General features: G+C 35.7%; 1 protein-coding gene across 1 annotated transcript; it reads left to right on the forward strand.

The window, feature by feature from the left end:
* The first annotated feature begins 514 nt into the window (after nt 1-514).
* On the forward strand, nt 515-3,252 carry LOC138196463 (ADP/ATP translocase 2). Its single transcript, XM_069146513.1, has 4 exons — nt 515-726; nt 1,542-2,028; nt 2,131-2,271; nt 2,397-3,252. Exons 1-4 carry the CDS (start codon nt 616-618, stop codon nt 2,552-2,554), a joined length of 897 nt encoding a protein of 298 aa, XP_069002614.1. The 5' UTR covers nt 515-615; the 3' UTR covers nt 2,555-3,252.
* Nucleotides 3,253-25,405: the final 22,153 nt, after the last annotated feature.

A 25,405-nucleotide genomic window follows, 5' to 3' on the forward strand; every position in this document is an offset into this window, starting at 1 on the left:
ATTATAAATAAAAAACATATTTTGTGTATTCAGACACCCTCTGTCAACAAAGTCATGGAACTCAGCGGTGGAGAGAGAAAACTTATTATACGTCCTTATTAAATATGCTGATAACGCCTCCTTGCAGTCCTTGATGAAGACTATGCTGCGTACAGTAAGTCCCAATGACTTTGCCCAGTTTTAGAGCACAGACATTTCCCTGCCAAGCCGCTGTCTTATAGTCTCTGATTCTAAAAAAAAAAAGGAAACCAAATAAGAATAGATCTCCGCAGTAACTCATTTCCGTCTAAATTAAAGTCACTTCACGTGTATTTCAACATCAAGATTCACCAAACCGGTGGCACAGGAAAAAAAAAAAAAAAAAAAAAATTACGCAAAGTGACGTCACGACACCTCGGGACAGTTTTAATTGGCGGAAACGGACGTGACGTTGACGGGACCGGCCAATCCGGTGGACGCCTCAGTTCCCGTGGAATATCGCGATCCATTCCGGCGGATAAATCCTCAACGCGGCTACGCGATCGGCCATTTCGTTGGTGCAGGCAGTGAAGCATCTTCAGAGGGCAGCGGGGGTTTATCTCGGTTACCTGAAAGACACGTCGAAAACATCGCAACATGAACGAGACGGCTATTTCATTCGCTAAGGACTTCTTGGCCGGCGGTATCTCTGCCGCCATCTCCAAAACAGCCGTCGCCCCGATTGAAAGGGTGAAGCTGCTCCTTCAGGTAAAAAATAAAACCTCCACCTCCCTCCGTCAGCCGGCTAGCTTGTGTAACTGCCATTGAAACTGACGTTTGGGAATTAACGTGTCCCCGCTTACAGAAACACATCCACGGGATCAAGAGGGTTTTTTTTTTTTAGAAAAGAAGGTGTCGTTAGTGTGACATTTACCTCGAAAGTCTCGGAAGAGCGGTGGGTTCAAGGGGGTTTGAGGTCATCACGGGACGGGGAGATGACCTACAGCAGCCCGGCTGCTAACGCTAGCGTTTACCCGTTAACCTTAGCCGGCGCAGCTAACAAAGGACAAACCCTCGGGACGTGATGTACAAACGGACCTCAGCGGCTTTAGTTGACTTGCAACGCGAATATTTCTCACTCAACCGCAGCGAGGCGACGCGGCCCGTTATATATATATGTTTCGCTTAAAATTGACAACGGAAACGTTAATGCGCCGCTCGGTGTTGGCTAACAGTTAGCGGGCCCGGTCCTCTCCTCCTCAACCGGTTTGATTCTTTAACCTGCTGAACACGAACAACCACGTTTGGTTTAAAGCCTTATTTATTTATTTTGCTCATTTTACTATATTATTCTGTTGCTGTTAAAGGATGTTTAATCTGAATGATTGATTGATTGATTGATCAGCGTTGAGGATATTATCATCGATTGCTTGTAAACTCCTCTTCAGCTGTCTGAGAGCTTTACAGCTTCTTTTACAGCTTCATTACTACCAAGGTCACAACAAGGAGAACTTGTGATTTGTAATGTGCCCAACAGTTGATCAGCTCTCTCTTTTTTCTCTCTCTTTCCCCACCTTTTCCAGGTCCAACATGCCAGTAAGCAGATTGCCGTTGACCAGCAGTACAAAGGTATCATGGACTGTGTCACGCGTATCCCCAAGGAGCAGGGATTCCTCTCCTTCTGGAGAGGTAACCTTGCCAATGTCATCAGGTATTTCCCCACCCAGGCCCTCAACTTTGCCTTCAAGGACAAGTACAAGAAGATCTTCCTCGACGGTGTTGACAAGCGCACCCAGTTCTGGAGGTACTTCGCCGGCAACCTGGCGTCCGGCGGTGCCGCCGGAGCCACCTCTCTGTGTTTCGTGTACCCCCTCGACTTCGCCCGTACCCGTCTGGCAGCTGATGTGGGAAAGGCCGGAGCCGGGAGAGAGTTCAACGGTCTCGGCGACTGCCTGGTGAAGATCTCCAAGTCTGATGGTGTGAAAGGCCTGTACCAGGGCTTCAATGTGTCCGTGCAGGGCATCATCATCTACAGGGCTGCGTACTTCGGCATCTATGACACAGCTAAGGGTACGTCGATCCCCCCCCCCTCCCCCCCGTCTGCTCTTAACACATCAGGTGAAGCTGCTCCGCGCTTGAGGTCTTAATTGTTTTATATCCCGTTTTTTTTAGGTATGCTTCCAGACCCCAAGAACACCAGCATATTGGTGAGCTGGATGATTGCTCAGAGTGTGACAGCTGTTGCCGGCCTGACCTCATACCCCTTCGATACTGTCCGTAGACGTATGATGATGCAGTCCGGACGCAAAGGAGGTGAGTTCATTGTACTGGACAGCTTGGCGGTCTACATTGAACACGCATCAAGAGCGTACCTCCCTATTAGGTTTCATTTGCGTCCACCTGATCTAACTTTGCCTCTTTCCTTTCCTTTTTTTCAGCTGACATCATGTACACGGGGACCATTGACTGCTGGCGCAAGATCGCACGCGACGAGGGTGGCAAGGCTTTCTTCAAGGGAGCCTGGTCCAACGTGCTCAGGGGCATGGGCGGCGCCTTCGTTCTGGTGTTGTACGATGAGCTGAAGAAAATCATGTAATTCTTCATGTTGTCACATCACTGTCCAATTTGGCTAAATGTAATAACTTTCCATTTCTATGGACTCTGCATTCTGCCTTATTTATGGGAACAAACTAGTGTCTCACCAATAGCTGTGGGCAATGGCTGTACGTCGTGCATCTTTGATTTTAAACGTTCCACACCCTCTTTACCAATGTCATTCCTGTTAAAAAGATATCTCATACCTCCTCCTGTCATTCACTAGGTTTGTATGGTCCCAACTTGAATAAATTTACTCTGGGGAACAAACTAAACCACCGAGTTCAACTGTCTCCTCCGCTCTCATACCATGACATGAACACTCGCGGGATAATGAAATGCACGAAGTGGATTACACCCAACTGCTATATTTACCCGCGCTTATCTCCCTGAGCCTTCCTGGTTTGACCGTGGTCACTTGTAGGATTGTAGAGTAGAACACTTGTCAGCTCATTTTAAAAAGTGGCATGTCGATACAAAAATGCATTGTGTTAAGTTAATTTTGTTTAATGGCCCTAATAAAATGTTATGTTCCTTGGATACGGTTAATCTAAATGACTTTCAGTTTGAAACTGCAGGGACATCCAGACCAGCTCTTGGAAGAGATTCATTGAAAAGCTTCTGTGTATTTTGATGGCACTTAAAAACATTATGAAAAGCTTATGCACAATGTTGCTCATAATAAATATTGCCCTAACATCTCAATGTCTTAATGGGTGGGGAGGGGTTACTGTAGTGCACCTCAAATCTAATACATCCAGGTGTTTTTCTGTAAGTTATAAGCTTCGCATGAACATTTACTTTGACATCAACATAATTAGTGTAGTTAAATCTGAAATTGGTCTGCCCTCTGCTGTCAAACCTGATTACAAGGTGTGCCAGTTCTTGGTGAGCAGTGGAGTTTGCTTATCTCAATACTTCCTGTAGTAATCATGACTACAGCCAGTGACCTAACACTGACGTTTGGGTTCAAAGTATTAAAGCAGTTTTGATGCAGGCCTCCTTAGAAATTAAGGTTAAAAATAGTTTCAGCATCACTTATGGCCAGACACAGGGGGGCATGTGTAAAAATATAACTGCATTTTTCTCCTACATGGAAAGAAGACAAAATGTTTTATTGAAGGGTGACAATGCGGAAGTTTCTTGCTACACTTCCGTGGTTTTAATTAATCCTCTTCTGAGGCAAAGATACTGCAAACTGACAGCAGAGGGCGCCAGCAGCAAGCGAGTGAACCTTTCGGCCTCCTGCTGGGCGTGCTCATGATTTCTCATTGAGGAGTAAAGCTCAGGCAAGCTTGAAAAAACATCTGACTGATGAGAATACTGTAAAAAAATTAGGTCAGGTGTGTCTTAAAGGGGAACAGAACCATCACAACCATTGTTGCCTTTATGATCAATTAAATAATGTTTTGGGGGAGCGGGCAATGTTGCGAAGTATGATAAAAAAGTGACTTTTTTTTTATCACATTTTGGACGACATGCTATAGTATGACTTTTTTTATCACTTTTTGGATGACATGCTATAGTATGACTTTTTTATCACTTTTTGGATGACATGCTATAGTATGACTTTTTTATGACATTTTGGACAACGTGCTATAGTATGACTTTTTTATCACTTTTTGGACAACGTGCTAAAATATGACTTTTTTATGACATTTTGGACAACGTGCTATAGTATGACTTTTTTATCACTTTTTGGACGACATGCTATAGTATGACTTTTTTATCACTTTTTGGATGACATGCTATAGTATGACTTTTTTATCACTTTTTGGATGACATGCTATAGTATGACTTTTTTATGACATTTTGGACAACGTGCTATAGTATGACTTTTTTATCACTTTTTGGACAACGTGCTAAAATATGACTTTTTTATGACATTTTGGACAACGTGCTATAGTATGACTTTTTTATCACTTTTTGGACGACATGCTATAGTATGACTTTTTTATCACTTTTTGGATGACATGCTATAGTATGACTTTTTTATCACTTTTTGGATGACATGCTATAGTATGACTTTTTTATGACATTTTGGACAACGTGCTATAGTATGACTTTTTTATCACTTTTTGGACAACGTGCTAAAATATGACTTTTTTATGACATTTTGGACAACGTGCTATAGTATGACTTTTTTATCACTTTTTGGACAACGTGCTAAAATATGACTTTTTTATGACATTTTGGACAACGTGCTATAGTATGACTTTTTTATCACTTTTTGGACGACATGCTATAGTATGACTTTTTTATCACTTTTTGGATGACATGCTATAGTATGACTTTTTTATCACTTTTTGGATGACATGCTATAGTATGACTTTTTTATGACATTTTGGACAACGTGCTATAGTATGACTTTTTTATCACATTTTGGACGACATGCTATAGTATGACTTTTTTTATCACTTTTTGGATGACATGCTATAGTATGACTTTTTTATCACTTTTTGGATGACATGCTATAGTATGACTTTTTTATGACATTTTGGACAACGTGCTATAGTATGACTTTTTTATCACTTTTTGGACAACGTGCTAAAATATGACTTTTTTATGACATTTTGGACAACGTGCTATAGTATGACTTTTTTATCACATTTTGGATGACATGCTATAGTATGACTTTTTTATCACTTTTTGGACGACGTGCTATAGTATGACTTTTTTATCACTTTTTGGACGACGTGCTATAGTATAACTTTTTTATCACATTTTGGATGACATGCTATAGTATGACTTTTTTATCACTTTTTGGATGACATGCTATAATATGACTTTTTTATGACATTTTGGACAACGTGCTATAGTATGACTTTTTTATCACATTTTGGACGACATGCTATAGTATGACTTTTTTTATCACTTTTTGGATGACATGCTATAGTATGACTTTTTTATCACTTTTTGGATGACATGCTATAGTATGACTTTTTTATGACATTTTGGACAACGTGCTAAAATATGACTTTTTTATGACATTTTGGACAACGTGCTATAGTATGACTTTTTTATCACATTTTGGATGACATGCTATAGTATGACTTTTTTATCACTTTTTGGACGACGTGCTATAGTATGACTTTTTTATCACTTTTTGGACGACGTGCTATAGTATAACTTTTTTATCACATTTTGGATGACATGCTATAGTATGACTTTTTTATCACTTTTTGGACGACGTGCTATAGTATGACTTTTTTATCACATTTTGGATGACATGCTATAGTATGACTTTTTTATCACATTTTGGACGACGTGCTATAGTATGACTTTTTTTATCACATTTTGGACGACGTGCTATAGTATGACTTTTTTATCACTTTTTGGACGACGTGCTATAGTATGACTTTTTTATCACATTTTGGACAACGTGCTATAGTATGACTTTTTTATCACTTTTTGGACGACGTGCTATAGTATGACTTTTTTTATCACATTTTGGACGACGTGCTATAGTATGACTTTTTTATCACATTTTGGATGAAATGCTATAGTATGACTTTTTTATCACATTTTGGACGACGTGCTATAGTATGACTTTTTTATCACATTTTGGATGACCTGCTATACTATGACTTTTTTATCACTTTTTGGACAACGTGCTAAAATATGACTTTTTTATCACATTTTGAATGACATGCTATAGTATGACTTTTTTATCACATTTTGGACAACGTGCTATAGTATGACTTTTTTATCACATTTTGGATGACCTGCTATAGTATGACTTTTTTATCACTTTTTGGACAACGTGCTAAAATATGACTTTTTTATCACATTTTGAATGACCTGCTATAGTATGACTTTTTTATCACTTTTTGGACGACGTGCTATACTATGACTTTTTTATCACATTTTGGATGACATGCTATAGTATGACTTTTTTATCACTTTTTGGACGACGTGCTATAGTATGACTTTTTTATCACATTTTGGATGACCTGCTATACTATGACTTTTTTATCACTTTTTGGACAACGTGCTAAAATATGACTTTTTTATCACATTTTGAATGACATGCTATAGTATGACTTTTTTATCACATTTTGGACAACGTGCTATAGTATGACTTTTTTATCACATTTTGGATGACCTGCTATAGTATGACTTTTTTATCACTTTTTGGACAACGTGCTAAAATATGACTTTTTATCACTTTTTGGACGACGTGCTATACTATGACTTTTTTATCACTTTTTGGACGTGCTAAAATATGACTTTTTTATCACATTTTGGACGACGTGCTATAGTATGACTTTTTTATCACATTTTGGATGACCTGCTATAGTATGACTTTTTTATCACTTTTTGGACGACGTGCTATACTATGACTTTTTTATCACTTTTTGGACAACATGCTAAAGTATGACTTTTTTATCACATTTTGGATGACATGCTATAGTATGACTTTTTTATCACTTTTTGGACAACGTGCTATAGTATGACTTTTTTATCACTTTTTGGACAACATGCTAAAGTATGACTTTTTTATCACATTTTGGACGACATGCTATAGTATGACTTTTTTATCACTTTTTGGACGACGTGCTATAGTATGACTTTTTTATCACTTTTTGGACGACATGCTATAGTATGACTTTTTTATCACATTTTGGATGACCTGCTATAGTATGACTTTTTTATCACTTTTTGGACGACGTGCTATACTATGACTTTTTTATCACATTTTGGATGACATGCTATAGTATGACTTTTTTATCACTTTTTGGACGACGTGCTATAGTATGACTTTTTTATCACATTTTGGACGACGTGCTAAAATATGACTTTTTTATCACATTTTGGATGACCTGCTATAGTATGACTTTTTTATCACTTTTTGGACAACATGCTATAGTATGACTTTTTTATCACTTTTTGGACAACATGCTAAAGTATGACTTTTTTATCACATTTTGGACGACATGCTATAGTATGACTTTTTTATCACATTTTGGATGACCTGCTATAGTATGACTTTTTTATCACTTTTTGGACGACGTGCTATACTATGACTTTTTTATCACATTTTGGATGACATGCTATAGTATGACTTTTTTATCACATTTTGGACAACGTGCTATAGTATGACTTTTTTATCACTTTTTGGACGACGTGCTAAAGTATGACTTTTTTATCACTTTTTGGACAACATGCTAAAGTATGACTTTTTTATCACATTTTGGACGACATGCTATAGTATGACTTTTTTATCACATTTTGGATGACCTGCTATAGTATGACTTTTTTATCACTTTTTGGACGACGTGCTATACTATGACTTTTTTATCACATTTTGGATGACATGCTATAGTATGACTTTTTTATCACTTTTTGGACAACGTGCTAAAATATGACTTTTTTATCACATTTTGGATGACCTGCTATAGTATGACTTTTTTATCACTTTTTGGATGACATGCTATAGTATGACTTTTTTATCACATTTTGGACAACGTGCTATAGTATGACTTTTTTATCACATTTTGGATGACCTGCTATAGTATGACTTTTTTATCACTTTTTGGACAACGTGCTAAAATATGACTTTTTATCACTTTTTGGACGACGTGCTATACTATGACTTTTTTATCACATTTTGGATGACCTGCTATAGTATGACTTTTTTATCACTTTTTGGACAACGTGCTAAAATATGACTTTTTTATCACATTTTGGATGACCTGCTATAGTATGACTTTTTTATCACTTTTTGGACAACGTGCTAAAATATGACTTTTTTATCACATTTTGGACGACGTGCTAAAGTATGACTTTTTATCACTTTTTGGACGACCTGCTATAGTATGACTTTTTTATCACTTTTTGGATGACATGCTAAAGTATGACTTTTTATCACTTTTTGGACGACGTGCTAAAGTATGACTTTTTTATCACATTTTGGACAACGTGCTATAGTATGACTTTTTTGTCACTTTTTGGACGACGTGCTAAAGTATGACTTTTTTATCACTTTTTGGACAACATGCTAAAGTATGACTTTTTTATCACATTTTGGACGACATGCTATAGTATGACTTTTTTATCACATTTTGGATGACCTGCTATAGTATGACTTTTTTATCACATTTTGGACGACGTGCTAAAGTATGACTTTTTATCACTTTTTGGACGACGTGCTATAGTATGACTTTTTTATCACATTTTGGATGACCTGCTATAGTATGACTTTTTTATCACATTTTGGACAACGTGCTATAGTATGACTTTTTTATCACATTTTGGACAACGTGCTATAGTATGACTTTTTTATCACATTTTGGATGACATGCTATAGTATGACTTTTTTATCACTTTTTGGACGACGTGCTATAGTATGACTTTTTTATCACATTTTGGATGACCTGCTATACTATGACTTTTTTATCACTTTTTGGACAACGTGTTAAAATATGACTTTTTTATCACATTTTGAATGACATGCTATAGTATGACTTTTTTATCACATTTTGGACAACGTGCTATAGTATGACTTTTTTATCACATTTTGGATGACCTGCTATAGTATGACTTTTTTATCACTTTTTGGACAACGTGCTAAAATATGACTTTTTTATCACATTTTGAATGACCTGCTATAGTATGACTTTTTTATCACTTTTTGGACGACGTGCTATACTATGACTTTTTTATCACATTTTGGATGACATGCTATAGTATGACTTTTTTATCACTTTTTGGACGACGTGCTATAGTATGACTTTTTTATCACATTTTGGATGACCTGCTATACTATGACTTTTTTATCACTTTTTGGACAACGTGCTAAAATATGACTTTTTTATCACATTTTGAATGACATGCTATAGTATGACTTTTTTATCACATTTTGGACAACGTGCTATAGTATGACTTTTTTATCACATTTTGGATGACCTGCTATAGTATGACTTTTTTATCACTTTTTGGACAACGTGCTAAAATATGACTTTTTATCACTTTTTGGACGACGTGCTATACTATGACTTTTTTATCACTTTTTGGACAACGTGCTAAAATATGACTTTTTTATCACATTTTGGACGACATGCTATAGTATGACTTTTTTATCACATTTTGGATGACCTGCTATAGTATGACTTTTTTATCACATTTTGGACGACGTGCTAAAGTATGACTTTTTATCACTTTTTGGACGACGTGCTATAGTATGACTTTTTTATCACATTTTGGATGACCTGCTATAGTATGACTTTTTTATCACATTTTGGACAACGTGCTATAGTATGACTTTATTATCACATTTTGGACAACGTGCTATAGTATGACTTTTTTATCACATTTTGGATGACATGCTATAGTATGACTTTTTTATCACATTTTGGACAACGTGCTAAAATATGACTTTTTTATCACATTTTGAATGACATGCTATAGTATGACTTTTTTATCACATTTTGGACAACGTGCTATAGTATGACTTTTTTATCACATTTTGGATGACCTGCTATAGTATGACTTTTTTATCACTTTTTGGACAACGTGCTAAAATATGACTTTTTTATCACATTTTGAATGACCTGCTATAGTATGACTTTTTTATCACTTTTTGGACGACGTGCTATACTATGACTTTTTTATCACATTTTGGATGACATGCTATAGTATGACTTTTTTATCACTTTTTGGACGACGTGCTATAGTATGACTTTTTTATCACATTTTGGATGACCTGCTATACTATGACTTTTTTATCACTTTTTGGACAACGTGCTAAAATATGACTTTTTTATCACATTTTGAATGACATGCTATAGTATGACTTTTTTATCACATTTTGGACAACGTGCTATAGTATGACTTTTTTATCACATTTTGGATGACCTGCTATAGTATGACTTTTTTATCACTTTTTGGACAACGTGCTAAAATATGACTTTTTATCACTTTTTGGACGACGTGCTATACTATGACTTTTTTATCACTTTTTGGACAACGTGCTAAAATATGACTTTTTTATCACATTTTGGACGACGTGCTATAGTATGACTTTTTTATCACATTTTGGATGACCTGCTATAGTATGACTTTTTTATCACTTTTTGGACGACGTGCTATACTATGACTTTTTTATCACTTTTTGGACAACATGCTAAAGTATGACTTTTTTATCACATTTTGGATGACATGCTATAGTATGACTTTTTTATCACTTTTTGGACAACGTGCTATAGTATGACTTTTTTATCACTTTTTGGACAACATGCTAAAGTATGACTTTTTTATCACATTTTGGATGACCTGCTATAGTATGACTTTTTTATCACTTTTTGGACGACGTGCTATAGTATGACTTTTTTATCACATTTTGGACAACGTGCTATAGTATGACTTTTTTATCACTTTTTGGACGACGTGCTAAAGTATGACTTTTTTATCACTTTTTGGACAACATGCTAAAGTATGACTTTTTTATCACATTTTGGACGACATGCTATAGTATGACTTTTTTATCACATTTTGGATGACCTGCTATAGTATGACTTTTTTATCACTTTTTGGACGACGTGCTATACTATGACTTTTTTATCACATTTTGGATGACATGCTATAGTATGACTTTTTTATCACTTTTTGGACAACGTGCTATAGTATGACTTTTTTATCACTTTTTGGACAACATGCTAAAGTATGACTTTTTTATCACATTTTGGACGACATGCTATAGTATGACTTTTTTATCACATTTTGGATGACCTGCTATAGTATGACTTTTTTATCACTTTTTGGACGACGTGCTATACTATGACTTTTTTATCACATTTTGGATGACATGCTATAGTATGACTTTTTTATCACTTTTTGGACGACGTGCTATAGTATGACTTTTTTATCACATTTTGGACGACGTGCTAAAATATGACTTTTTTATCACATTTTGGATGACCTGCTATAGTATGACTTTTTTATCACTTTTTGGACAACATGCTATAGTATGACTTTTTTATCACTTTTTGGACAACATGCTAAAGTATGACTTTTTTATCACATTTTGGACGACATGCTATAGTATGACTTTTTTATCACATTTTGGATGACCTGCTATAGTATGACTTTTTTATCACTTTTTGGACGACGTGCTATACTATGACTTTTTTATCACATTTTGGATGACATGCTATAGTATGACTTTTTTATCACTTTTTGGACGACGTGCTATAGTATGACTTTTTTATCACATTTTGGACAACGTGCTATAGTATGACTTTTTTATCACTTTTTGGACGACGTGCTAAAGTATGACTTTTTTATCACTTTTTGGACAACATGCTAAAGTATGACTTTTTTATCACATTTTGGACGACATGCTATAGTATGACTTTTTTATCACATTTTGGATGACCTGCTATAGTATGACTTTTTTATCACTTTTTGGACGACGTGCTATACTATGACTTTTTTATCACATTTTGGATGACATGCTATAGTATGACTTTTTTATCACTTTTTGGACAACGTGCTAAAATATGACTTTTTTATCACATTTTGGATGACCTGCTATAGTATGACTTTTTTATCACTTTTTGGATGACATGCTATAGTATGACTTTTTTTATCACATTTTGGACAACGTGCTATAGTATGACTTTTTTATCACATTTTGGATGACCTGCTATAGTATGACTTTTTTATCACTTTTTGGACAACGTGCTAAAATATGACTTTTTATCACTTTTTGGACGACGTGCTATACTATGACTTTTTTATCACATTTTGGATGACCTGCTATAGTATGACTTTTTTATCACTTTTTGGACAACGTGCTAAAATATGACTTTTTTATCACATTTTGGATGACCTGCTATAGTATGACTTTTTTATCACTTTTTGGACAACGTGCTAAAATATGACTTTTTTATCACATTTTGGACGACGTGCTAAAGTATGACTTTTTATCACTTTTTGGACGACCTGCTATAGTATGACTTTTTTATCACTTTTTGGATGACATGCTAAAGTATGACTTTTTATCACTTTTTGGACGACGTGCTAAAGTATGACTTTTTTATCACATTTTGGACAACGTGCTATAGTATGACTTTTTTGTCACTTTTTGGACGACGTGCTAAAGTATGACTTTTTTATCACTTTTTGGACAACATGCTAAAGTATGACTTTTTTATCACATTTTGGACGACATGCTATAGTATGACTTTTTTATCACATTTTGGATGACCTGCTATAGTATGACTTTTTTATCACATTTTGGACGACGTGCTAAAGTATGACTTTTTATCACTTTTTGGACGACGTGCTATAGTATGACTTTTTTATCACATTTTGGATGACCTGCTATAGTATGACTTTTTTATCACATTTTGGACAACGTGCTATAGTATGACTTTTTTATCACATTTTGGACAACGTGCTATAGTATGACTTTTTTATCACATTTTGGACAACGTGCTAAAGTATGACTTTTTTATCACATTTTGGACAACGTGCTATAGTATGACTTTTTTATCACATTTTGGACAACGTGCTATAGTATGACTTTTTTATCACATTTTGGACAACGTGCTATACTATGACTTTTTTATCACATTTTGGACGACATGCTAAAGTATGACTTTTTTTATCACATTTTGGACAACGTGCTATACTATGACTTTTTTGTCACTTTTTGGACGACCTGCTATCGTATGACTTTTTTATCACATTTTGGACAACGTGCTATAGTATGACTTTTTTATCACATTTTGGACAACGTGCTATAGTATGACTTTTTTATCACATTGTGGACAACATGCTAAAGTATGACTTTTTATCACTTTTTGGACGACATGCTATAGTATGACTTTTTTATCACATTTTGGACAACGTGCTATACTATGACTTTTTTATCACTTTTTGGACGACCTGCTATCGTATGACTTTTTTATCACATTTTGGACAACGTGCTATAGTATGACTTTTTTATCACATTTTGGACAACGTGCTATAGTATGACTTTTTTTATCACATTTTGGACAACATGCTATAGTATGACTTTTTTATCACATTTTGGACGACATGCTAAAGTATGACTTTTTTATCACATTTTGGACAACGTGCTAAAGTATGACTTTTTATCACTTTTTGGACGACATGCTATACTATGACCTTTTTATCACTTTTTGGACGACATCCTATACTATGACTTTTTTATCACATTTTGGACAACATGCTAAAGTATGACTTTTTATCACTTTTTGGACGACATGCTATAGTATGACTTTTTTATCACATTTTGGACGACATGCTAAAATATGACTTTTTTATCACTTTTTGGACAACGTGCTATAGTATGACTTTTTATCACTTTTTGGACGACATGCTAAAGTATGACTTTTTATCACTTTTTGGACGACATGCTATAGTATGACTTTTTTATCACTTTTTGGACAACGTGCTATAGTATGACTTTTTTTATCACATTTTGGACGACATGCGAAAATATGACTTTTTTATCACTTTTTGGACAACGTGCTATAGTATGACTTTTTTTATCACATTTTGGACGACATGCTAAAATATGACTTTTTTATCACTTTTTGGACAACGTGCTATAGTATGACTTTTTTATCACTTTTTGGACGACGTGCTAAAGTATGACTTTTTTATCACTTTTTGGACGACATCCTATAGTATGACTTTTTTATCACTTTTTGGACAACATGCTAAAGTATGACTTTTTTATCACTTTTTGGACAACATGCTAAAGTATGACTTTTTTATCACATTTTGGACGACGTGCTATAGTATGACTTTTTTATCACTTTTTGGACAACATGCTATAGTATGACTTTTTTATCACTTTTTGGACGACGTGCTATAGTATGACTTTTTTATCACTTTTTGGACAACGTGCTATACTATGAATTTTTTATCACTTTTTGGACGACATGCTATACTATGACCTTTTTAATCACTTTTTGGACGACATCCTATAGTATGACTTTTTTATCACATTTTGGACAACATGCTAAAGTATGACTTTTTTATCACATTTTGGACGACGTGCTAAAGTATGACTTTTTTATCACTTTTTGGACAACATGCTAAAGTATGACTTTTTTATCACATTTTGGACGACATGCTATACTATGACCTTTTTATCACTTTTTGGACGACATCCTATAGTATGACTTTTTTATCACTTTTTGGACAACATGCTATAGTATGACTTTTTTATTACATTTTGGACGACGTGCTATAGTATGACTTTTTTATCACATTTTGGATGACCTGCTATAGTATGACTTTTTTTTATCACTTTTTGGACAACGTGCTATAGTATGACTTTTTTATCACATTTTGGACGACATGCTAAAGTATGACTTTTTTATCACATTTGGGATGACCTGCTATAGTATGACTTTTTTATCACTTTTTGGACGACCTGCTATAGTATGACTTTTTTATCACATTTTGGACGACATGCTAAAGTATGACTTTTTTATCACTTTTTGGACGACCTGCTATAGTATGACTTTTTTATCACATTTTGGACAACGTGCTATACTATGACTTTTTTATCACATTTTGGACAACGTGCTAAAGTATGACTTTTTTATCACATTTTGGACGACGTGCTAAAGTATGACTTTTTTATCACTTTTTGGACAACGTGCTATAGTATGACTTTTTTATCACATTTTGGATGACCTGCTATAGTATGACTTTTTCATCACATTTTGGACGACGTGCTATAGTATGACTTTTTTATCACATTTTGGACAACGTGCTATACTATGACCTTTTTATCACTTTTTGGATGACATGCTATACTATGACCTTTTTATCACTTTTTGGATGACATGCTATACTATGACCTTTTTATCACTTTTTGGATGACATGCTATACTATGACTTTTTTATCACATTTTGGACGACATGCTATAGTATGACTTTTTTATCACATTTTGGACGACGTGCTATAGTATGACTTTTTTGTCACATTTTGGATGACCTGCTATAGTATGACTTTTTTATCACATTTTGGACGACGTGCTATAGTATGACTTTTTTTTATCACATTTTGTACGACGTGCTATAGTATGACTTTTATGATATTTTGGACGACATGCTATATTATGACTTTTTCATGCTATTTCTGAGGACATGCTATAACTATGACTTTCGTTCAAGTTATAGACGGCAACACATTGGTGCAGTTGTCAGTGTTGTTGTCTTACAGTCTAAGGTCCTGGGTTCAATTCCTGCCTGTGTCTTTCTATGTGGAATTTGCATTTTCCTGCATAAGTAATAACCGATCAATCAAATATGTTATCCAAAAAATGGACGACTAACTTATGCATGTTGTCATGCATATAGTCATTAATGTTAAACAAATGTAATCATGCATGTAGTCGTAAATGTGACAAAGTCACACTCTAAGCAAGAACATGCAATCCTCCACAGTTCCAGGCCCCCTATCGAACCGAGTACTTCCTGATTGTGAGATGACAACGCTAGCAACTGCAAAATTGTGCTGTCTTTGTTGCATGTTTGTCTGACTTATATAACTTATACGACTTTTAAACATTTTATGGAAGACAGCATCTGGAACCTGGAGTCAGAAGGTTCCAGGTTCAATTCTTGCCCTTGACGTGGCTTTTCATCTGAGATGTTAATGTCTTCCTTTCCAGGGCAAGTCTTGAACCTGGAACCTTCTGACCTGGAGGGAACAATGCCAACCACTACACCATTGATCGCTCTTCCATAACATGTTTAAAAGTCATATAAGTCAGACAAACATGCAATAAAGGCAGCAAAATGTTGCAGTTCCAAGCCAGCGTTGTCATTTCACATTCAGGAGGTTCTGGGTTCGATAGGGGGCCTGGAACTTTGCGTGGAGGATTGCATGTTCTTGCTTGAATGTAATGTTTTACATTATGGACCACATGCACAAGTCCATATTATACATTACAGTATTATACATACTTTACTAAAAAGTCATACTATAGCAGGGGTGTCAAACTCACTTTAGTTAAGGGGCCACATACTGCCCACTTTCATCTCAAGTGGGCCAGACCAGTAAAATCATAGCATAATAACGCATACATAACGACAACATTTCTCTATGTTTAAATCATTGGTGAAGGTTTTTGGATGATAAACCCTATTTTAAAGGTCTTTCTACAATAAACTAGAAACATAAAGAGCAAAAACTCAGACATCAGCCCACTGTTTATCTGCCTGGGCTTTCCTCTGCAGTTTTAACGGGTCACAAAGCGAGCAGCAGCTTCTCCCTCCGGAGCAGACGTCGCATTTACGCTGTTTCTGAAGCAATTACTGGATCGATTAAAAAAAAAAATCACAAAACGTTTGTACTCATAAACCTCCATATTCTCATAGAAATGCAATGTATGTCTTTCTGTAATTTTCACACTTGGCAAAGTCATCCGGCGGGCCGAGCCGGACCCCCTGGCGGGCCGAGCCGGACCCCCTGGCGGGCCGGATCCGGCCCCCGGGCCGTATGTTTGACACCCCTGTACTACAGCATGTCGTCCGAAATGTGAAAAAAATTCATACTTGACCATGACCGATTATTACCATACAGGTGTTTTCAGGGTGGGACTGTTATCAAACATGTAAAGTTTGGAGAAGGTCAGTCCATGTATATAAGATTTACAGCAATTTATAGTTTCATGGCGAGTTGCTCAAAATGGCTGCCACGCCATGGGCACACCAATTGACGAAAATTAAATCTTTTAACACCTTTTAATCCTAAAGGTGTTAAGAGTGTACTGACAAAATTTCAATTCGGTCAGAAAAATTCTGTAGGAGGAGTTTGTTAAAGTACAACGTGCGAATCCCCAAAAATGCCGACTAAATTAAAAATGGCGGACTTAATGTTAAGTTTAGGTCTTAGTGACAAGAGACTTTTTTTTAGATGTAGGTATGATCTACATGTCCACCGAATTTCGTGCATATAGGTGAAACTAGGTGCTGGGGCTGCAGTTTAGGGGGTGCCAGTAAGCCATTTGGCCACGCCCACCCACAAAAACACTACAATATGTACATTTTCGCCACAACTGATGCAGGTTCCAAGTTTCATGAGTTTTTTGAGTATGTTAAAGCCACCAAAAAGGTGATTAAGCTGAATGAACAAGAATAATAGGGAAGAAGAATTCCTTGAAGAACAGTAGGGCTTTCGCACCATTCGGTGCTCGGGCCCTAAAAAGCCACAGCAGCAGAAAGCAAAACTCTTTTTTCTGACAAGCTCATTTTGAATTTGTATTTATTAGACTGAATAAAACCTTCAGCCTCAAACATTAGACAGCAACACAGATCATCCTCTTTATCTTCATCCTTTCTCCTCTTGTTCACATATTTTATAACAATGTTGTTTAAAAAATAAAATGTTAAATTGAATATGGTGAGATTTGCAGATGTTGATGTAATTCTGTTAAAGATGGTTATCATTGGAAATCTATTTGACTTAAATTACTTCATAATTAATATCACTGAAATACATTTTCATTTGATCAAATTTTGTCCTGTGGGTGAATATACCTATTTTTTTATTTGCAAAAAAAAGCATGCATAATACTTGTCGGTTGTTTGCACTGCATCAAAAAAAACTAATGATTTTGTTCTGGTGCAGTGAGCTAATCAGTGAGAGCCTCAGAGCAGATCACCTGAGTAAGGTTTCTTTTGGTCCTTTAGACGATCATTCGCAGGCCCGTACGCAGCTGTGTGCCACACTATTTAAAACAGACACCTTGCAGAAGGACGAACCCTCCATTTGATTCCTGAAAAATCTTTTTGAGTGTAGTTTTCCTGCGTAGGCGTCCTCGGCTTCCTCCCACAATCCAAACACTTGTGAGTCAAGTGGACTGCATACTTGAATAGCCTGTAGGTGTGAAGTGTATTATGAATGCGACTGTTTATTAATCATTGTTAGATTTGTAACCAGCTGACAGCTTGTCCAGGGTGTTTCCTGCCTTCTGCCCAGTGCATTCTGGGATACAGTCCAGCCTGTTGTGCACTATCTTGTCACTTCCAACTGTATTAGGAATCAACACACACCACAACACACCAGCCTAACATTATTGACGGTCTTAATTTTAGCTACAACTAGTGATTTATCTGATTATATTTACTCCTAATGTAACATTTATCCATTTCTCTGTTTTTATAGGTTCACTGGGTTGTAGTTTTCAGCAGAGCAGTCGTGAGAGGTCACACATGGAGGCCTTATTGCATGAAATTTAACCTTGTGTCGATAATTTGTTTTAATGAGCAGTTTCTTCATGAGAAAATGCTCAAAAATGTCAGAAGAAAATGCACAGAAAGAAAAGAGCAACAAGACCTTCTGTGAAGTACAGGAAAGTACTAGTTTTTATTCCTTCATAATCAAACTTCACAAACAGCTTGAACTTGTACAATACCTCAGAGAGTGAAAATTACAAAAAAAGTGCTGGTAACATTTACAAAAATCATCCTTACTTAGCAACAATCAGTTTATTCTTCCACACTTTTTTTAGTCTTTTGTATTAAGGCTTAATACTTCTGTATAAAGTATATGCAAGATAAGTCTTCACAGTTTTTCGAAAAAAGTCACAATATTATGTAACATAATGAAGCTTTTACGGCTATTTTCTTTATAATAACAAATACACATCACTGGTAAATATATGTGAAATACAGGGCTTATTGTAAAATGGCAAGTAATGATACTGTTTGCTGAGATAAATTGATTCCACACACTGTTATAGGAAAGTTTTGACATACCGTTGCTATAACTGAAGGAGGAAAAGAAAATGATAAGCATAAACACTTGGGAGATCGCCTCCAAACTTTGGCACATCCCATAAAACAATTTCACAAAATATGAGATTTATTTTTGAAATCATACATAATGGAAGAATAGCTAAACTGGCATAAAGTGAAAACATGCTGTGTAGTAAGGTGCTAAATAAGATATTACATTGCCAGCCTTTTTTTTTTTCCCCCCACATGGACTGACATGAATAAGGTGCATTTGTAAGACTCAAAGCATGTAGGCCTTTCTTAGATGTCAACGAAATATGTAATAAATACAAGTTCTTAAAAACAACCTAAATTAATTTGACCAATAGTCTTGAGGCGACCTCGTATACTCATGCATTCCCATGGATTCAGAAAAATGAACATCTCTTCTGCAGTTGTGTAACTCTTAACTGTGGCATGTGAAAGTAAAAGCTGTATTGTATTCATGGTATGTGTTATTGGATTTTTTTTTTTCTTTCTATTTTTTAAAATTTTATTTTTAACTGTTGAAATTGTGAAAAAACTTGATGAGTAAGGAGATGGAATTGAAAACTAAATGCGAAACTAAGCCAAGATATATTCACAAGATCCTCTAAGCTGCACTGGTTTACAGGTCAACAGATGAGAGCTCTAGCCCTAGACTTACCAATTTCACCCTCATGCATACTGTACGGTTAAAGTGACGCAACAAGCTTGCTTAAATAGTCTACATCACAAAAGCAATTTGGTTTTAGTGCAAACACAATTGGCTGGCTTCAGCTTCTCAATAATAACAAGCTCACCAAGGAGATTACAAGAAGGCACATACTTATGCTTCCTCTAACACGCAACATATTTAGACAAACCGCAACATCTTTCAACAACACCACAAAGCGGTGAAAACAGGAAAGCTACTACATCCAGATAAAATGGTGAAGTTTTGCTCTTTGTGAATTATTGAAAAATTTACACTTATTCATCAACAAAATAATGAAGTGAAGGTCGATAATTTACTGCTGTTGTAAATGACCTCGTTGAAAAAGGATGAAACATTTTGGCGGACACAGATTCTCTACATGAATAGCCAATGATGCTGTGTTTTTATACGAGAAAAGGTGCATTTGGAACTTTTTTTTCTTTCTCTAAAAAGTATTATTGTTTTACTTTAAAGCATTTTTTTGTAACATCCCAGAAAAAAAAAACACTCAAAGTGACCAAATATACAGAGATCGAAGATGAGTGTTTTTAAGGGAACAGTGTGCAGGACAGTGGACAGCTGGGTTTATCTTTTGGCATTTTTCTGTGTTTCTCTTTAAACGTGTCGTAGGCTGTGTGATGAAGACATCAACTCAAGTTGAATGATTTTCTTCCCTCATAACATCCCGTCTCTCGGTTCAGATCTGTAAGAGCTGCTTGATTTGTCCAAAACAATCACAGGAGAAAACAACAGTTTTAATGCCCCTCAAATCTGGACACTAATACTGGGGGTACTGCTGGGTTAAAAAAAACAAAAAAAAAACAACCCTGCCACAAACAACAATATGTGGATGTCATGTGCATTTAAAAAGGCGACCAGATTCTGTACCTTTGAATACAAAAACAAATTAAAACGTGTCAAATATCACCATTTACTCAGCAATCCCACTGGGGGGGACAGTGACGACCATCTGATGCCATGGTTCGAAAAAATGTGTTGAGTGAATTATATTGCTTTTTGATAGAAGACCAAAATCAGTCTAGTGCAAATCTCTTTTCTGGTTTGAGAAGTGGTGGTTGGGTGAGATGAGATATCTGCTCTACCATAGAAAGAACACACCCGGTCATTTAGATAACGGGTTAGCTGTAAAGTGGTATCCCTTTATGATTCTTCTGAATTTGTAAGAAAACACTGTCTTTTTCAGAAAAGAAAAACACAGAAATCTGTCACCAGTCTATGCCATGCAACAATTTGGAGGGAATACCCTAATAAATAGTTCCTATTATATATAACCCATCACCCAGTGAATGCAATTAACCAGCACAAAGGACATATCTTAACCTTTTACATCCAAATGACTCCTATTTTGAATGGGAGGATGGCAGCCATGTTAGTTACGCTCCCCTGTACAGCTGGGAGGATGCACTTCGTCCGTCAGCTCACATCTGTGCTAATGGGTGTCGTCTGTGCAGTTATGTCTGTCAAATACATCTCTCAACTTGGAAATGTTGGAAAACTCACTCCAGTCCAGTGTTTGACAAATCATATTATAAAAACGTCCTTGCACATACATAAAAAAAAAACCTTTATCCCCTATTTCAAAACAGCAGTCAATACATTTCAAACAAGCTTGTTTCATAACAATAATAATAATAATAATAATAATAAAATACAAACCAACTTGGAGCATAAATTATCAAAAACAAACTGAAAACACATTACTGCAGCATATATTTCAGGGTTGCTTAGTTGTGATGTTAACTACCTTTACTACAACAGCTCCACTTCTGCCAAGTTCTTGACTATATAGAAGAAGGATTTTGTAGGGAAATAATAAAATATCAAGCTAAAATAGGCAAAATAAAAATAAAAGCCTAACAAAATATACACATATTTATAAGCACATCTCATAGTTCAACTCAAGTGCATGTTTACAAAAGCATCTACATACATGATATGGCAGCAAAAAGCCTGAAAGCCTGATGAAAGAAATAAACCCAACCTAAGATGCTTTTATTAGGGCGCACATGATTTCTGATTTACAATGTTAATACCGCCAGCCCAGGTACAAAACATTGCCTAAATTTCAGTAATTCAATTTCCTATTTTGAATACACAGGATGGAAACTATACAGCAGATCCACCGAGAATTAGATCTTACAGCGACACATTTTTGCTGCCTAATTTTTGCCAAATGATTTACATTCATCTTGTAGACGATGTGTTATTACAAAAATATATTGTCTTGTAATCGCTTAGATAAATGAAAGCTTGGACCACGTTGTGGTGTTTAAATCCATCTTACAGTTTGGTTTTGAATTGATTTTCATTGTGTAGTGATGGCTGGCTCTGATACAATTTTTTTTCAGTAATCGTGAAAACTAATATTTGTTCATGGATCAAGAGCACAGCTGGATTGGACTTGAATTGTTGAAACTGAAAGTTGTGTATTGTTATTGTCTTTCCTTTTTTTTTTTTGGCTTAATAAACAACTTACAAATATGTGCAAACTTAACATCTTGGTCCATCTCAAGTATAAATGGCTGAATGTACTCCAAGTCACAATGTCAGATTAGGATTTTAGGGACAGCCTTAAAGACAGTGCCAATATTTGAAGAAAACTGCTAAAGCAAAAAACAAACAAAAAAGAACAGACAAAATATTTCAGTATAATTCAATGTGAAGGTGAAAAGGTGCACACTAATTTTCTAAATGTGTGTATAGAAGACATAACCGATGATTATTGAGTATTATGTTGGAACGACGCAACGTTTACAATCTTATTCATGTTTTAACATGCGATAGTTTACATCACAGCTACGGTGTCAGATTCATTTTTATGTTTTGTTGCACTTATATATATATATATATATATAAAAAAATCTATTTTGGTCTACAATAGGCAAATTAACACAACCACAAAACTATAAACAACTGATCAAGTGACAAAATATATATGCATCTTCACAAGCACCCTGCCATGAGAAGAAAAAGAACCCCAAACATATTAAAAAAAAAAAATGTTATTTTCTCACTTAAAATTATCCTAACCCATCTTTGGTTTGTCAAAACAAACATTGTCTCGTACAGTTTTTTTTTTTTCTAATGATTAGCATGGCCCCATTTAGCAAATTACCGTTTTTGAAAGTTACAGTGCTCGAATTTGTGATCTAAAGTGAATCGGCTGAGACAGTGGCCAACATCATGGTGACCAAGAGCCTTGACTTCTCTGTTTTGTTGCTTTTTTTTTTATTTTTTTTTATTTTTTTTTTTAAACTGTATGTCTCTGCACTATAAAAGAGTGACCTACACACACAGAGAGAGTGATAGCATAGTGCATGTTGTCTATAAAACCAGTCCACACAAGCTGTGCTGAAAGCTTATGGGGTTTGTGATCTCATGGCAAAATCTGAATAAACAGCGAGATGAGATAAAAAAAAAAAAAAGAAAAAGAAAAAAAAAAGAAAAAGAAAGGAAAAAAAAAAAAAATAAGGGGGGTAGAGGGGTATTTGAAGGAAGAATAAATTTTGCTGAACTTTAATGTGACAGGCATTGTTTGCTACTACGTGATCAAATATGCGACAGATCTGTAAAACGATTAAGCGCTGGAAATATCTCCTTAATATTAGGTTGAGTTAAGTGTGGAAAATGAATGCCAGCCTGGGAGTTGGAATGTGCTGGACTTAAAAAACAGGAATGCATGTTTTTAGTTACGCTGCTGCACACTTTTAAAAAACTGAATCGTCTCATCAAGCTGAACTAAGCCAAAAAGACTACAGTGACTGAGAACACAAAGGGGCTCAGTGTTTAGTCTTCACGCCTAAGTCGCCTCATCATTGTGATGAAGAAAAGATAGCGAACGCCTGTTATCGAGGGACACTCAAAATATAGTTTGTGCTCCGTGAAAAACAAAGTACTCCCCTAGAGAAAAAAGCTTTGTAGACGGGACTGCATGCTTCATTTGGGCTGATCGATGAGGATGTTTTACTTAAAAAACAAACAAAAAAACCAACAACAACAACAACAAAAAACTCATCAGGGATAGTGTAATAACTGCACGTTCGGAGAGAGCATCATAGTGAATATAATCTAGATGTTGTAATAGCTTAGTATAGCTGTGTTTTATTTAAATCTGAACAGCTGCTTCAGTGTGTGTGTATGTATGTAAAGCCCAAAATAAAAACAGAATCTGGATATTTGACTGCAAAATCTGAACAGATGCTGTTTCTGAGTTGGATGACAGGGACTAGCTATATCACATTGCCTATATTTTTTAATGCTTCATTTTAACATTAAATGTCTATGAAATTAAGTGTGTATTTGTTCATCATAGCTGTTTTCTCCTATTTTCTTGAAAACTATGTAGCATGAAGGATTCAAAGATGAAATTTGAGGCAATCGCTTGCTTTTGCCACACGCCATTTTTTTTGGTTTAGTTTTTACAGAAATGAATCATATCAAAAGGCTCCAGTATTTTTAAGTTTTTCTGCCCGGTTCCCACTTCTAATTTAACAATAGTGGTAGAATTTGAAAGCCACCCCCCAAAAAATTTGGCACAGAAACTAGGCTGGAGAAGGTTATAGAGAAAACTGTGGTAATTAGTCCACAGGGGACAGAATAATAAGCCATCCCAAAACCTTTTATGTGGCAGCCACTCAGTCCTGAAACTTCATTAACGGTTTTTATTCTACCGTATTTTCTTTTAGTTTTGTTTTCATGTTGTTCATCCAACCACTTAAAGACCATTGTACCTGGAAGCTGTGTTCATCTGTAGCCAAAACTTTCAATCAGCAATCTCATTTTGCCTCCAAGTTGTGGTTATAAAAATCAGCCAGTCTAACAATTTTTTTTTTCCTTTCACGTTGCTCTTTGCTTGCCCTTTACAATTTCAAGCTGCACATAAACAACAAGGCTGTCAGATAAGATAAAAACTTTAATGGTCATTGTGGGGAAATTGGGCATTGGCTTGGTTGTGGATGAGCCTGCCATTGGGGTCAAAGCACACATATTGTACTTTGAAACCAACAATAACAATAAGCAGCTTCCAGCTCAGATGGACTGCAAACCATTTCATTCATTTTCACTAAGTGCCACAAAAGGTAACTGCCACGCTTAGAGATGTTATTATAATCTGAAAAATTGTCATATTTACCAACAAAGATGTAAAAAAATAATAATCCAAGATTCAACTTGGGACTTTCACTTATTGAGGCAGGCAGTGTGTAAACTTCAACCTCATGCAGCTGCTGTGTGGCTCCCCCTGCTGTTCACAAAATGCCCCTTCTCCCCACACTTACAGTACAGTACAGTATATGGCTTGTTTGCAAATGGCAAAAACTGAAACTAAAAAAGCCTCATCTGTGACAGAAAGAGAGCACCGTGAAAGGGAAAACATTTGTTAAA

This window comes from Embiotoca jacksoni, unplaced genomic scaffold (assembly GCF_022577435.1).
Source record: "Embiotoca jacksoni isolate LCO1_2020_lvr unplaced genomic scaffold, fEmbJac1.0.p SCAF_13, whole genome shotgun sequence".
NCBI lineage: Eukaryota > Metazoa > Chordata > Actinopteri > Embiotocidae > Embiotoca > Embiotoca jacksoni.

What these genes read in the sequence shown, in the direction of transcription:
- LOC138196463 (XM_069146513.1), top strand. Translation starts at nt 616, where the DNA reads ATGAACGAGACGGCTATTTCATTCGCTAAGGACTTCTTGGCCGGCGGT. An exon ending in GGGTGAAGCTGCTCCTTCAG is followed by an intron (nt 727 to 1,541) that starts GTAAAAAATAAA and finishes CACCTTTTCCAG; the next exon opens with GTCCAACATGCCAGTAAGCA. An exon ending in GCAGTCCGGACGCAAAGGAG is followed by an intron (nt 2,272 to 2,396) that starts GTGAGTTCATTG and finishes CCTTTTTTTCAG; the next exon opens with CTGACATCATGTACACGGGG.